The sequence below is a fragment of the Pyrus communis genome, chromosome 3 (genome assembly GCF_963583255.1).
Source record: "Pyrus communis chromosome 3, drPyrComm1.1, whole genome shotgun sequence".
Lineage (NCBI taxonomy): Eukaryota > Viridiplantae > Streptophyta > Magnoliopsida > Rosales > Rosaceae > Pyrus > Pyrus communis.
In genome coordinates, this window is record NC_084805.1 from 26,290,790 (window position 1) to 26,307,911 (window position 17,122).

At 36.0% G+C, this 17,122-nt stretch overlaps 2 protein-coding genes across 3 annotated transcripts; both read left to right on the forward strand.

The window, feature by feature from the left end:
* The first annotated feature begins 1,703 nt into the window (after positions 1 to 1,703).
* On the forward strand, positions 1,704 to 4,504 carry LOC137730145 (GDSL esterase/lipase At1g29670-like). 2 transcript variants are annotated; one of them, XM_068469211.1, is made up of 5 exons: positions 1,704 to 2,238; positions 2,642 to 2,766; positions 2,845 to 3,090; positions 3,496 to 3,742; positions 4,070 to 4,504. In XM_068469211.1, the coding sequence occupies exons 1-5, from the start codon at positions 1,899 to 1,901 to the stop codon at positions 4,309 to 4,311; spliced, it is 1,200 nt and encodes a 399-aa protein (XP_068325312.1). In that variant the 5' UTR covers positions 1,704 to 1,898; the 3' UTR covers positions 4,312 to 4,504. The 2 variants fall into 2 exon arrangements, with proteins under 2 accessions (XP_068325312.1, XP_068325313.1); XM_068469212.1 differs by having other exon boundaries at positions 1,704 to 2,166.
* An 8,955-nt stretch (positions 4,505 to 13,459) lies between these two features.
* LOC137727236 (GDSL esterase/lipase At1g29660-like) lies at positions 13,460 to 15,550 on the forward strand. The gene is made up of 5 exons (XM_068466096.1): positions 13,460 to 13,709; positions 14,191 to 14,315; positions 14,422 to 14,667; positions 14,872 to 15,118; positions 15,206 to 15,550. Exons 1-5 carry the CDS (start codon positions 13,460 to 13,462, stop codon positions 15,424 to 15,426), a joined length of 1,089 nt encoding a protein of 362 aa, XP_068322197.1. The 3' UTR covers positions 15,427 to 15,550.
* The last annotated feature ends 1,572 nt before the right edge of the window (positions 15,551 to 17,122 follow it).

Here is a 17,122-nt window from a genome sequence, read left to right on the forward strand (position 1 = left end):
TAGGAGGCTAGGAGCCAAAACTTCCCGCCTTTTACTTGGGACTACTCATAGATCTTGCATTGCATTGCATGTACGGGCAGTAGCTGAAAAGGGTAGCCGTAAGCTATGTATCCCTCCAAAGATAGGTAGGGCATGATTCACTTAGTGTCCTGTGGCAATTTGGCCGTATATATATGATCTGCAGGCAATGTGACAAACTTGATTATTACTATATAATCGCATCTCTTTCTCTTTCTCCTTCTCTAAGAACCACATATATTTGGTTGTATAAATATACATGCACATATAAATATATATTACAGATGCACTGTAACTGGAAGGTGAGGTACTCGTGGCGATTAAAGTATCGAAATGATCGATGGACCAACTATTTGAGCCATTTTTTGTTAGGAATACACACACGCGCACACACACAAACACAAACACACACATATAATTATATATATATATATATATATATGTATGTATGTATATTACTGGTCCCATACATATATATATGGACGCGAACAAAATTCACGGCATCCCGAAATCAACATATTGCAAGAGTGTGGGAAATTTTCATTTTTTTGGTTAAACACTTTGCCTCAATATCTCATGAAAGAAAATGCTTTTTAGCTAAAATGGTTCTTTGGTATTGCTATAACTCTTCATTTTGATTTTTGACAATGAAAATTAACATGAGTGGTCCTTGAGTTTGTTCATTGTAAATTATTTTGGTCATTCCGTGAAAAATCTATTAATATCCTCGTTAAGTGAAGTTGGCTTGACAAAAATAACTTAACAAAGTGGTCATGTGGTTCTTAACGTGATAATTTAACGAAGATATTAACATATTTTTTTACAGAATGACTAAAATGATTTATGGTAGACAAATTCAAATATCATTTTTATTAATTTTCATTGTTAGAAACTATGTAGAAAGGAAATGTTACAAGATTTATACTATGAAAACAGTAATGAGATATATAGGAGTGCATGATGACTTGACAAAACATAAAATGAAGTGGTATTTTTGACTAATATTTGGGAAGTGGGGGGAATTGAACAGCAATTTCTGCCGACATATTTAGTACTATTAACTATTTGAGTTACAATTATTTAGAAAGACACGTGAACAACAATTTCTGCCAACCCTCTTTCATTGGTGAAGATCGAGCTGTCTACAATTCTTATCAAAGACACGTGATTTTTTGGTATGAAAGTGCAGGTACGGAAGTCTCGGAGATTTTGAATATTATTTATTTTACTTTTGAGTTTTTATTATAAATGGTCTTTATTTTTTTCAAATAATAAATTTTATTAGATTAAATATTAGAATAGTTAAAGATGAGGTTTCAACGTCATGTAAAAATTCAATATATTTTCACCATTATAGTAAATGGCCAATTGCATCACAAATGGTCTTTTATCTTTTACTAATTTATCAGTTTGATCTTTTATATGTCAAAGTCATCAATTTCGTCTTTTATGTATTGTCTTACTCATTAATGTAGTCCTTATCGTCATATTTCGTACTTTTTCTTGTGCCTTTGGTCATACTTTTTCTGGGAGACCTTTTGTAAAGAAAATTATATCGATATCAAGGATTTTATTCTTTTGGGTGATCTTATTTGAAAATACAAGATCGACACGCGATCTCTAATATAAGTAGAGTTTACATATAATTGTAGAATTCATATTTATTAGAGAGTGTTAATAAACGTGTTAAATGCTTCCAAATAATTTTATATTTTTTTCACCCTAAGAGAGTGGTTGCCAAACTTGGTCTTGGTCTCACCAGAAGTTCCATTCCATTTTCTACCTTTAAATAGTCACTCTAGCTTTCACCTTTTTGCCTCGTTCTCTTCTATTTAAAATATTATTCTAGATTTTGGTTTTTTGTATTTTCTGTTCTTGGTATGGCTGGTGGTACGAAACTATTGGCTGTGGTGATTGCTCTATCTTGGGTATCGAACATGCAGCAATTCGTTCAGGGAAAGCCACAAGCTGTCCTGGGAAAGCCACAAGTGCCTTGCTTTTTCATATTTGGAGACTCAGTAGCTGATCCTGGCAACAACAACAAGCTTCCCACATTGGCTAAAGTCAACTACAAGCCGTATGGTATTGACTTCCCCGCTGGCCCAACAGGAAGGTTCTGCAATGGCCGAAACATCGTTGATATTCTTGGTCTGCGCCTCTTCTCCACCTTCATTTTCTTCTTTGAATTGCTCTTACGTACAATCACAGAAACTATATATGGTAAATTACTTTGGATGGTTAAGATGGTTTGGAACTAAAAGTTTCAAAATATCGAAAAAAATTAGCGTAGTTTTTCTACATTGTAGTTTATATTTTGGGATCCTTTTGTGTTCAGTAAACATTGTAAGCTATATACATTGTTTTTTTACAGCTTAAAATTGTGTGTTTAGAAGTTGTTTAATGGTATCAGAGTCTTGTTTTGATATTGAATTCGATTCTCGTTCCTCACTTTCTTTGTTGGTTTTAGAGGGTATAGCGTGGGGCTACACCATTGGCTAATGTGTTTGTCTCTCTTTCTCTGTTGATTTGCCTCTCTGTATGCAGAATGAATCTGCACGTGAGAGGGTGTAAGCTCGATATACTTGGTTGTCCATTCTCTGACAGCTTAAGCTTCTGATTACAGCTGAACTTCTGGGATTTGAAAACTACATTCCAGCATTTGCTTATGCTAATGGCACGGACATACTCCAAGGAGTGAACTATGCATCTGGTGCAGCAGGAATTAGAAAAGAAAGTGGAAAGCAGCTGGTATACTTAATCACTTAAATTAACTCAGCTTTTAGCTATTTGTTGTATAATAAAAAGTTTGATAAACTTGTCTTGCAGGGTGCACGTATTAGCATGGGGGAACAGTTGAAGAATCACAGAACTACAGTGTTGCGCATTATCGACATATTTGGAAAGAAAAGCTTAGCCAAAAATCAATTAAACCAGTGCTTATATTCAGTTGGAATGGGAAGCAATGACTACATCAACAATTACTTCATGCCTCAGTATTACACCACCAGTCAAAAATATACCCTTGAGGAATATGCTGATGTTCTTATTAAACAGTACACTCGCCAAATACTGGTAATTAATTAATTAATTATTAATCAACACATTTTATTTTAATTTCAGAATGTCATTGGACTGCTTGAACCAACAAAAAGAGTTGCAGAACAACAAGATTAAATACCCTTTTTGGATTTTTTTTTATAACATATATTTTATAGTACACTTTTTCTTTCATTTGGGCTACTTGAGTTCAAACATTAGCTTAATTAGGTCACAAACATTTGAAATTAGGTCACAAGTCATTTAAAATATCTTTATTATTTTTTTTTTTATCAATGCCTTTCTTTGTAAAAAATTGCTGTGAACTAAAACTTAGACATGAAAAAGACTGGTATTTAAAAAGAAATATGTCTTAGATTCTGCACTTGCTTAACACCCACCAACAAATTGATTATTTTGTTTAATATTATGTTTTTAAAGAAGTTGCACCAGTATGGAGCAAGGAAGGTGGCCTTGGTTGGACTGGGACTAATAGGCTGCACTCCAGATGCAATTAAGAACTATGGCACAAATGGGTCTGCATGTGTGGATATAATGAACAATGCATCCCAAATTTTCAACGGAAAACTTGTTTCTCTTGTGGACGAGCTCAACACCAATCTCACTGACTCACAATTTATCTATATCAACAGTTATGGAATGGGCTCAGGGGACGCTACATTAGCTGGTACGTATTTCAGATGTAATTTTTTTTCGCATATGACGCCCGTTGTTTAATTTGGTTGATAAATTTTGTGTCAGCCGTTTATTCTTTATTGAAGAAAGGATGTGGATTGATATCGTCGAGAAGGCATCCATAACGTGTCCGTGTTTTATTATCCACAATAATATCAAGGGTGAATCAATATGTTATCAATGTATCATTTCAACACTACGCCTGTTCCATAGCCGAATTATGATACTTAAACTCTCTATATCTGACATATATGCTTTGGTTTCACAAGAATTGTAAAAATGATTTGGATGAAAATTAATCTATTATCTAATATTTCAGGGTTCAAGGTTTTGAATGCTGGGTGTTGTGAAGCAGATGAAGTTGGTCAGTGCGTTCCCGATCTAACTCCATGCCAGAATAGGAGTGAATATGTGTTTTGGGACTCATTCCATCCTACTGAGGCCGGCAATTTGATCAGTGCAAGCAGAACATACACAGCTTCTGAACCTTCAGACACATATCCTATGGATATGAGTCAATTAGCTGAGCTGCAAATTAATCCTCAAGTCAACGAGATCTAGCTAAGTTAGAAGTATTGCGAATAAAATTCATAAGCGAAAATTCTATGCTGATTCGGAGTATAGAGCTTGGTCATTTTAGCTTATGATCTAATAACGGGAATATGGAATACCCTTGAGTAACTAGAAAATCTCATTCAGATGAAGAAAAAAAACATCCTTATCATGAGCAATAAATCACGACATTTGTCTCTAGCTAGATAAGATTGTAATTGTCACATGTGTTGTTTTGGTTTGATCTGGAACAAAATTTTATGTTTTACCCCAACTCATGAACTATGGGCTGATCAATCCTATGAATCGCAACCTAATTCGTAAAGGAGTTTGACTTCGTCAAATTTAAATCGGCTTGACTCAGTTTTTCCTAAAAATGTTTTTTTATTACAAGTACAATAAGGTTTTTTTTTTAATAAAAATTTCAAAGTATTCATGAAGAATCATTTGAAAGAACTAGAAAGCAATTTAATAATGAAATACACCCTTAAGTTTTTGTGCTAAACCTGGTTCACGGGTGCTTCAGTAGGATGCAATGCTGCTGATAAGTAAACAATTGTGTTATATATGCATGCTAGGTGTTTTTTTTTAGAATTAATTAAAGTGATTTCAATTGTTCGAAAATAAATTTTGAATTTTTTTTGTTTGTTAAAATCAAGGGAGACTTTGGATGCGGTTCTTAGCTATGAATATTTTTTAATTAAAACCTTGTTGGTTTTTAATAACATTAGTAAATTTCTTCGATTAAACTTGACATGGACACATTTTAAAATCAAACAAAAAATAATGTACCCGTATAAGTTTAAAAATAGATTAAAAAAATTGAATATATTTTATATAAAAAAGGGTACATTTTACATATAACAAATTGGTATATTTAAGAATGAGTACATTTTAAGATTAAAAAGTTTTACATGAATGGGTACATATAATTAGCATGGGTACATTTAGCGAAAAAAAAACAAATAAAAAATATATGTGTACAAATACAAATAAACTTTAAAAAATATGGGCACAAAAAGAATTTAATATATGGGTACAAATTAAAACTGAAAAGAAAATTGGTACAAATTAAAAAAGAATTATAAATTAAAAATGGGTATAAACTAAAACTAAAAATATATGATAAAAAATTTAGTCATAAATATAAATATACTAATTGTAACATTTTTAACATTAAATGAATATATTTAGAAATAAAAAATATTTTATTATTGAAATAATTAATGATGTTATTAATACACAAGGACCTTGATCAAAAATTGAAAAGGAATAGGATTTTAATCAATGGAATATCAAAAGGAAGGATGAGAACCTAATTTCTCCTAAAATCAAACTAAAACAACAAACAAACTAAACAAAGATATATAAAAAAGAAGGGTAAATTGCACAAAATTACCTCAACTATTGGTTCGCATCACAATCTCATACCACATGTTTTAAACATTGCAATGTCATACCTTAATTTATGAATTTGTTGCAATGTCATACCTCCGTTAATTAATCTATTAAATTGACCATTAAAGTGATCACATGGCAAATGCAGGGCTATATTTTGCTAACATGGTAGCCAACTTGTGCCAACTAATAAAAATATGTAATTGTTAGAATTATTTTAATTTATTTAAAAAAAAATTAAAAAAAAAATTCAGCCTCACGACCCTCACCCCACCCAACCCATCCTTCCCCTCACTTCTCTCTCTCGCCATACATCATCCCATAACCACCATTTATGCAAAAGCAATCAAACCCCAATTTCTGAATCATAAGGGTTCAGCCAAGAAAATCAAAGAAAGCCATGTAATTTACATCAGAGGACGAAAAAGAAACCAAATTAAGCAAACAAGCAAGAATAGGCTGATGAGCAAATTTGGGGTAAATGCAGGAGGGGTCGAGGAACATGAGCTTCTTGACTCTAAATGTGACATCCCACATCGCCCAGGAGAGTGATCCTTATATGTATATTCTCATCCCTACCTAGCACGAGGCCTTTTGGGAGCTCACTGGCTTCGGGTTCTATGGGAACTCCGAAGTTAAGCGTGTCACGCGATTGTCACATCCCGGCCCGGGGGGGACCACTTCCCAAGCCCGCTCCACCACCGTAGCACGATATTGTCCGTTTTGGGCCCCGACCATCCCCTCACGATTTTGTTTCTGGGAACTCACACGAGAACTTCCCAATGGGTCACCCATCCTGGGAGTGTTCTCGCTTACGACTCGCTTAACTTCGGAGTTCCCATGGAACCCGAAGCCAGTGAGCTCCCAAAAAGCCTCGTGCTAGGTAGGGATGAGAATATATATATATATATATATAAGGATCACTCCCCTGAGCGATGTGGGATGTCACATTGAATAGGTAGGTGCCATCAATGATGTTGGTTTGGATCTAGAGATTGACAATGATGAAATCCATTGCATTCGTGGTATTGGTGTGAATGACGTTGGCAGGGATTACGAATTAGGGTTTCTCGGCGACTAAAAAGGAATCGACGTCGGCATGGCGGGTGAGGTCGAGCTAAGTGTGGGTGCGGAGGACGAGGTTCATGAAGCCTAGAGATTGGAGCTTGCGGACGATGGCGAAGTCGACGAGGCCGCTGTTGCAGCGTGAAAGGGAGAGAGAATATAGGAAAAAAGGGGAGATGGATGGTGGTTCTGGGTTATGGGGAAGGAAGGAGATAGGCGGGGTGAGTGTTGTGTTGTTTTTTTTTTTTTTTTTGAATTTTTTTAAATAGTATTTAAATGAATTAAAATAATTTTAATAGTTAAATATTTCTATAAGTTGTTTGACCATTGACACAAGTAAACTACCATGTTAGCAAAATATGACCTTGCATTGTCATGTCATCACTTAACGGTCAATTTGATAGACTAATTAACATAGGTATGACATTGCAACAAATTCATAAATTAAGATATGGCATTGCAATGTTTAAAACATAAGTTATGAAATTGTAATGCAACCCATAGTTGAGGTAGTTTTGTGTAATTTATCCAAAAAAAAAAAATTATGTGTGTAAATAAATTAGGGGTAAATTACACTTTACCATCTCAGGTTTGAGGTCTATTACAACCTCATACAACATCTTCAAAAAATTTCACTTTCATACCTCACCTACTATTTTATTTCAATATAGTACCTCCGTTGACATGCCCCAACCCCGATATTCCCAAATATCAGGGTAAACACATGCTAGCCGACACCTGAGGGTGACGAAGCCATTTTAAACATGCATACGAATAAAATATCTGCAATTAGAACGATTATACCAAAGTAGGAACGTGTTTAGAGCATACACCTACTAAAAATAATATGGAAGAATTACTAGGAAAAGATATGAAGAAGGGGAATGAGACCTATAACCAGAAAAGGTGAGTGGACCAAAGTTTATAATATTAGTACTAATAATAGGAAAACATTTTATTTTTGAACATAATGACCCCCTGTTTTGAAAACATATATATATAATACTACATAGTAGGTTTTATGAAAACCCTAGCATGCAATGAAAAATGTTTGTAAAATCGATACATGTAAAACCATGTTCAAAAATGCTGAAAACGTCGCCCGAAGGCAAATCCGTAAATCTCAACAGTAAGGTACTCAACTAGGGGTTTCATAGTCGCCCGAAGGCAGGACATGTCCATCACCCGAAGGTGAAGCGGTATAACCTGTTCATCACCCGAAGGTGAAGCTGAATAACCTGTCCATCACCTGTAGGTGAAGCTGTATAAAATAGCATACATCCACACCGACATTAGCCGTGGTTAGTGAAGTTGTCCGACACCGCTTTCGACAATGAAGTTGTGGGTATATAATATATCAAATCTCACTCCTCCATCATCTGTGTCCTATGGCCATAGACATAATACCCGTGGTGTGCGGATGTGCCGATAAGCCACTAGAGAAGTACTAAAAACATACCTCAAAATCTTGTATCAAACATCAAAGCTTGAAAGCTTGAACCTAGCCTCATAAATCCATGGCAAATCATATTCATAAATTTGTAATATAAATTATATTAAAAAAAACCATAGAAACCAATAAATGCAAATCCAATAATTCATACTTTTTAATAAAACGTAATTTCGATAAATAGTAAATATAGAAATCTGGAAAACGTAATATAAAGCATATTCAATGCATGAAGTATGAAATGCATGCTAAGTTAATATTTTATAAAAAAAATAAAAGTTTAGAAGGGGTTCACTCACTGATTTTATTGCCCGAGAACCACCCGAACTAACGAGGATGATGTCGCTTCTCGCCAACGTGCCTAAAGAAAATTAAGGACCTTTTAGTAAAACTCTACTAAAATGTTAGAATTTGGGGAAACGGATAGCGAATTCAGATTCGGCACGTCGAGAAACCTAAGGAGTGACCTCGGGCTTTTCCTCTACGCGCCGCCGTGCATGGCGGCCAGCCGCCTTGACTCGCCGGAAAATCCAACAACTCCAAAAATTCCCAAATTTTATAGGAATGAAGATCTCGATGAGTGGAGCAACTTTCATAATTATGACTAAGGCCAATTTGGCCGGGAAAAACCCTAATTTCACCCGAACTCGTCCAAAACCCTGAAAAGGGTGACTCTTAAATTCGTCCTCAAATCGATTCCGATGCTCCAACCAATGATTGGGCATTGTTCCTAAGCTCATGGGAAGTACAGTGGTGGTGGCAATTGCATGAAATCATTGCAGGAATGGCGGATTCACTGCTATAGGTGCCCTCGGAGCCGACGTGAATGTTCGTCGTGAAATCATGACCAATATAGCCATTAAAATTGGGTGGGAATGGAAGATGGGATGACACCAAGTTGATTGGTGGTGTTGGTTGGCTACAATTGTATGAAAATCGAAGAAAACCGCTGGAATTAACCTTGGGTCAAAACCGGGTCGCGCAGGTTGGCTGGGTGTAACCGGGTCAAGGGTGATACGGTGCATCCCCTTTCACTTTTTTCCCCTCCTTTTGTTCCTCTCTAATTGGTCATTCACCCTCTCCCTTCTCTCTAGTCCTCCTCACCTCTCCCTTCTTTCTCTCCTTTATTTTTCATCTCCACCGACCATCTCTCATTTCCTTTAATCTCAGCCACACACGTGGCTTTCTAGATTTTGCTCCAAAAAATTTGGAGCATTCCAGAAAATAATCAATTGACCATGTTGTCATCGACTTCGTTCGTTAATAACTCCTTGGTTACAATTCCAAATTGCGTTTCATTTGTGCCCACGCGTTCGTAGCGATGAGTACTACAAATATACGCCAAGAAAATGAATCTTACATGACACAACAAAAGTCAACGTATTTACTTCGAAAGGCATTTTCATAAATTCACATTTTAAAATTATGAAAACTATAATTTTTAGGGACGGGTCATTACATCTGTTACATTTTTTATCCATTGATCCGTTAAGAGTTGATGTGGCTGCCACATTTGTGCCACGTGGCAAAAAAATAAAATTTTTATGCATTTCAAAATAATTAATCAAAGAAAAGTTAAAAATAAAAAATAAAAAATCAAACCAAACCCAGAACCCATCTTCTCCCTTTCCTCCACTATCTTTACCTCCCCTGCAACCCCCCCCCCCCCCCACCCCATCCCCACCTCCCCGCAAACCCCCCCCACCTTCTCCCTCTCATCCCTCTTCACCTTCCCGACCTTCGTCCCCTCCCTTCACCACCAAAACCTCAACTTCTCCCTCTCCGTCACTTTCCCCAATTGCAGTCTGCAAGCCCCTCCTCGACTACCTCACCGGACATAAATCTTTTTTGTGAAAAATTGTAAAATAAAGATATATCTATTCATGTTTGTGAAGATGGGGTTTCCGCCCTTTCTAATATTTATACTGGATTTAATCTCTCAATTGAAACGAATTCAACGATTGATCCATTTTTTTAGACTGTGTTTAATGGATATCTTTAGATCATTATTCAATTTTCATAAAAATTCTAAAATGCCTTTCCAGTTTTAGATTTTTCAACAACAACTCCTTACTCCAACTTCTTAACCCATAGATTGATTTCAAATTCATGAACCGTCCCCCAGAATTTTTTTTATTGATTCCTGTCAAAACGAAACAATTTGAGTTTCTCCTTCCTCCCTAGAAGGACGCCATAAACCACCCCAAAATCTCAACCGCCCTCAATTCGGCCAGCAACGGCAACCACATCAGCAACGACAACGGCGATTACGCCGCTTTGGATTTTAGGGTTTTCACTCAAATTGAGATACCGGTGGATGACGGATTGGATGTCATAGTGGATTGATAAGGGGGTTCTCACTTGTGGCGGCGTGTATTCTGGCGTCGCAGTGTAGGCAGAGAATAACCAAGTCGGCTCTGCAGGGAGATGAAGGTCGGGAAGGGAGAAAAGGGGTGGAGGTGATGAGGTAGGAGACGGGTGGGTTTTGGGCGGCTTGGGGTGGCTTGGGGTGGGATGGAGTGTTTGGGTTACAGAGAATGGGAAGGGTTCGGGGAAGAAGATATGGTTTGTTTTTTTTGTTTTTTTTATTTTAAGGGTAGATTATTATAATATTTTTAATGCATAAAAATTATTATTTTTGCCACATGGCACAAATTTGGCAGCCACGTTAGCACAAATGTGGATCCCATATTTGCCACGTCATCACTTAACGGTTTACTTAACGGATTTTCTAACGGATGTATGAAATTGAAATAAAATGATAGTAAATGTATGAAATTGAAATGTTTTAAAAATGTTGTAAGGAATTGAAATGGATTCTAAATCTAAAGGGTAAAATGTAAATTACCCATAAATTAGTGCCAAATATACCTAAGTTGTATAGCTCGTACACGCTAATATACGGCTCAAAAGCGCCCGGTCCTCCTCCGAATTGCCAAGACTCCAACATACACTACTAGCAAAAAATTCAGTTAGTAAAAAATAATTCAGAATATTTTTAACATCAACAACGTAAAAATTTATTTTTTTAAGTGAAACAATACTAGTTTTATTAGCATCTTAAGAAAATGTACCTACTTAAAAAGGGTATCCTGAATTAAATACGAAGGATCCTCAAACAAAGAGGTTTCCAAAACAATAAAAAAGGCCAACTTGGCAAATCTAATAACCACCATATTGGCAGATTTTTTAGTGTGATCGAGAAGCACAAGAAGACAAATAGAATTCCAAAATCAAATGAACTTCAATCCAGGCAACTAGAAATTCAATCACTTCATGATCCGCCAAATAGGAGACATTGTGCACAAGATTGCCAACAAAACCCTTAAGGGAACACTCTTTGCATACAAGTAGCCCCAACTTTGAAGAAAAACAGCAAAACTAAAAAATAAATAATGACCGCTACAATAGCTAATATGCATACAAAATCACTAACTACCTGTTGCATTAGAAAAAACCGCACCAACATGAGATGTGAACAAAAGACAAAAGCCAAAAGAAAAAAAATATAACACGGAAAAAAGCTGCAGTATAATCTAGAAGACCAACATCACAAAATTTTAGCTCATCTACTACGTCCAATAAACCTAACAGAGAGGATTTTGGTAAAAGGATTTGATTGAAAAATGACAAAAAATTAGTGATGGGGAACTCATACTAAGAGGAAGATTTAGTCACCATAAAATGGGCTATTATTCAATACAACAGATTAGAAAAATGAAAAGAGGGAGCCGAGTGGAGCAGAGGGAAGAAGGAAAAGCAGAAGTGCTTCAAATTCCTCCTTCCTCCTCCTCTTAAGACGACTTTTGCTCTGGATTGTCTCCGGAAGCTGGGGTTTAACATAAATAAAATTACTTGATGAACCGTGAACGGCACTTTGCCAGTTATGCATGGGTCAGTTGACCTCCAGCACATTCTTTTGATGGGTGACAAAACTGATATCTCAAACAAGTCGATGGTCAACATCTAATTATCCCTTCATTTTTGGCTGTCTGAGTCAGTTGCAAATTTTATACTGCATGATTTTTGTAATTTTTTCATCAATATAATATTGTATATAAATTCTAGAAAATAAAATAAAAGATCAGCATCTTTAGGTAAAAAATTAAAGAAAATGTACTTAAACTTCCACGTGCTTTTATTAAACTTGCATAAAATATGTCATGCTTGAAACAGACTGGCCATAACAATTTGTATGCATACATCATCATTCCTTCTTTCAGTTTTATGCCATGATTGAAGCTTACTTGTACCAGCTGCTAGCTTCAATATTCTTTGCCCAATCTTGAGTCAACTCTAATAAACATATCCACGGGGAAGAATAATATTAATTCAACTGGGAATGAAATCTTTTTATGATCGGATTCCCGGCAATTGAGGATTTAAACCCATTTTATAATGGTTACCCCAACTCTCTCCCATTGCCTTGCCCACGCCATCTGTTCATTTTTTCTTTCTTCAACAAACAGTATAACCAACACTAAAGGATTGAGCGAGTCGGCTAAGCCTTATAATGGACTAGTAATAATGTGGTTCAAATTCCCCTTTGGCGAGAATCGAACCTAAAACCTTTCATTTACAAGTAAAAAGGAATATCACTAGACCGTAGTACTAAGTTGCGTCATATGTTCATTGATCAAGAACATTAGTTTTCTTCTGGTTTGTGGAACTTCCAAACCTTATTCGTGATGTTTTATTAGACGATTGTAATGCTTGATTATTAATAAAACTACCATTTTCCTCGAAAAAAAATTGTGTATTAGTTTTCATGTCTAAATAATAATACAATAAAAAATGCAATAATATTTTTTTTTAACAAACGATAAGATAATCAACATTAAACTCGAGTGCAAGAATAAACACTCTTAATTAACTGATCTACAAACCACTTGCTGCAATAATATTATTTGTACACACAAAGTGACACATTGCTGAGACACTCTCTAATAAAGGTGTGCACTACTATTGTATGTAGAATCCACCTATATTGGAGAGTGTGTCAACAAATGTGTTAATTTTGTATGTACAAAGCAACATTGCGCAAAACCACGAAACCACTTTTTAATATAGATTCAAAGTAACATTTCGAAACCTCGATTTGTCTCTATAAATATTGCCTCCTCCCTTCGATTTCTTCATATCCTATTTCCTCTCTCTCTCTCTCTCTCTCTCTCTCTCTCTCTCTCTCTCTCTCTCTCTCTCTCTCTCTCTCTCTCTCTCTGTGTCCTATTATCTTCTAAAATAATGGCAAATGAGGCGAATATGTGGTTCACGATGATTGTGGTTATGGTGATTTTACTGTCACAGTCATCTCTTGTTTATGGAGCACCACAAGTACCTTGTTTTTTCATTTTTGGGGATTCATTGGCCGACAATGGTAACAATAACAACCGCCAGACCTCTGCCAAAGTGAATTACCATCCCTACGGGATTGATTATCCCGCCGGACCAACAGGAAGGTTTTGCAATGGCCGCACCACAGTTGACATATTAGGTCTTAACGTCTCCTATTCCTTTAAATTTCTTTTACGTGCCCGCTATATAGTTGTTGTTTGTTCATATCATAGCCCTCCCTATACATCCTAGCTAGCGACTACATAATTAGTAAAGCTTGAGTTGTAGGCTTGATTTGGTAAATTCAATCCAATTGGCTTGATACCTGGTAAAGAGGGTTTTCCTCTTCAATCCTGGATTCAAACACTCTCCGGCCCCCTCCCTTATGTTTACGTGTATTGATCCTTAATTTAGTAAACACAATCTAATTGGCTAGCTACCAACTTGATTAATTAGGGCCATGCAGAAGATGAAAATTCTTGTGCGTGTGTTTTAATTTTTCTTTTTTATGTTCTCTATTCATTTGTGTGTTTATATATAAGGTATCTATAAATGTTAACCCATCTATTAGATGTATGGGTTGCAAGGCATGCACAAAAAAATTAATGAAGCTGATTAGAAAAAGTTTACCCTAATTTCAGCTCAACTTTTGGGTTTTGAGAATCCCATCCCACCATATGCAACTGCCAGAGGCCCAGAAATATTAAAAGGTTTGAATTATGCATCAGGCGGAGGAGGAATTCGAGCAGAAACTTCATACCAACAGGTAAATTTACTAATTAATCACAATAAGCATGACTTATACTGTAATATTGTCCATATGCAAAATTTAATTAGTATTAATTAAAGTGAACCTTTCCTTGCATTTGCAGGGAGCTGTTATCAGCTTAGATCAGCAGCTACTGAATCACAAATTCACAGCCTCACGCATTGCTTCTATTCTGAGAAGTAAACGATCAGCTGGGCAGTACTTGAATAAATGCTTATATTCAGTCGGAATGGGTAGCAATGACTACATTAATAACTACTTCTTGCCTGAACTTTATCCCACCAGTCGCCTATACACCCCTGGGCAATATGCCACTGTTCTCGTTCAACAATATTCTCGCCAAATCATGGTTTGTAATTGTTTACTTTTCCATATCTTTTGTGACTCCTAACCCTGTTATTGATTCTCAGTTTGTCATTTTGCATTCTAGCCAGCCCCGTGACGTTTAAATCTTCTTAAAATGTGCAGAATGACAAACTAGACGTTTAAATAACATTTCCCATAAATTTGATTAAAAAAATGATTGTTAATATGTTTCATACTGTTTTTAAAGAGTTTGTACGAGAGTGGAGCAAGGAAGGTAGCATTGATTGGAATTGGCTTAATTGGATGCACTCCAAGTGCAATTTCAATGTTTGGTACAAATGGGTCCGCGTGTGTTGATAAACTGAACAGTGCCGCCCAAATATTTAACCAAAATCTTGTATCTCTGGTCGATCAGCTCAACACCGATTTGACCGATGCAAAATTCATCTATGTCAACAGCTTTGGAATGGGCTCAGGAGACCCTACAGCTGCTGGTACAAGTTTATAATTTTGGGGACTAATTAAAATCATTTTATATGATTAATAAGTGACATTAATCTATTTTGTTCATCGAATTTCAGGATTCAAGGTTGTGAATGTTGGTTGCTGCCCAGTAAATAGTTTTGGTCTATGTGCTGAAGGGCAAACTCCATGCCAGAATAGGAGTGAGTACGTGTTCTGGGACGAATTTCATCCTACAGAGGCCTTGAATGTCATCACTGCAGCAAGAACTTACACAGAATTCGACCCGTCGGACACTTACCCGATGGATGTCAGTCACCTAGTTCAGCTTAGCCTATGATAATGGATTATTTTAGAAGCCAAGAAAATAAAATTCACATGGAAAGTGATCAACAAAATGTTACATGATATTACATAGGAATAATCACATATATGGCAGGGTTCAGTTTTCGATTGATACGGCATAATAGCTCTTAATGTATTAAACCAAATGTATTTGGCTCTTCAATCGTATAGTAGATTGGTTTGATGTGAGTAGGTGTGTTAAAGAATGGGACGTCCCACATTATTTGCATCAAAGGTTTATTTTATTTTATTTTATAGAATTTAGTTGCATTATAAACTAGGGCTTCCCATAGTTTTTTTTTTTTTTTTGAACAAATGATATTACATATACCAAAGGGAGGGGGATGGGTTAGCATAGCAATAATGTGGTTTAAATTCGTCTTTAGTGAGATTCGAACCTAAGACATCTCACTTATAAATAAAGAGGAATATCACTAGACCGTAATACTAAATGACAGCTTTCCACAGTTAAAACCTCAATATTTTAGAAAGACGCATACCCTTCACGGAGTTTAGGAAGATTCCTCGGAGGACTCCTCTAAGTGTCAAGCTTAGCGGCAGTCATCCAAGTCATCGCTGGGAGGTGTGGGGCGAGAGGCGTAAAAGAGGGATTTAGGAAGATCTCTTCCAATCTTGTGAGAATGTTGAGAGGAGAATTTGAAATAGATACAACCGCTTATGGCATTACTTTCTATATTCTGCATATGGCTAAATAATTGGAGTCAAGTTGAGTTTTTTCATGCTCCTCATCAATGACTCAATGCAACGGAGCCGCTTACTCCATGTCTTCTTATGTGAGTAGAAATGGACGTTCTCCTAGATAGGGTGTAACGAATGGTCGAATTTAATAAATTTCTATCACTTTATGTGAAAAAAAGGACCAATAATACAAGCCTCAAATGTGTAGTTCGATGACTTTACTTTTTTTCTTTTTTTGGACAAACGATAATATTACTGGATTAAATTGTTATTTGTTACGGGGAGGTGGGCTGGAGCCGGGATAGAACCGGCACTAAGGTGTATAGACATGGTTACTTTTCGCTACTACAATGAAGCACCATTTGCTTGACAACTTTACTTTGAAGATCTTTTTTTTTTTTTTTTTTTTTTTTTCCACCCATGTCACACAAAAAGAGAGTAAGGCAACGATTGTAATTCAACGACCAAGCCTTTATGTGTAATTTATCTTGCCTTATTCTTCATTCTCATTGGATGTCTTAGGTTCCAACATTCTCTTTTTGTAATTGAACTTTTATCTTGAGAGATATTAAAAGGTCCTTGGGTAATAGCTTATTGGCCAATTTAAAAGGATGCATGAATTTTTGAATGACACGCCCAACCTTGATATTCTCTAAACACTAAGGTAGGCACGTGCTGGCCAACACCCGAAGGTGATGAAGCCATATTAGGATGAATGAGAAATAATAAATATAAACAATACTTATAAATTTAAATACAACGTTTATGCAATTGAGGAACGTGTTTAGAGCATACAACTAATCCAAGAAACTAGAAAAGAATAATATAAAATTGAATCAACAAAAGGATGGGTCCTACACTGAGAGGACTTAAAGATGCTGATGCAGAAGCGCCTTGACGGTGAGATTGTACGTCTCAATTCTAAGTTCTGAGGGGGCGCAAAACAAAACATGAGTGGACCAAATTGATATATATATATATATATATATATA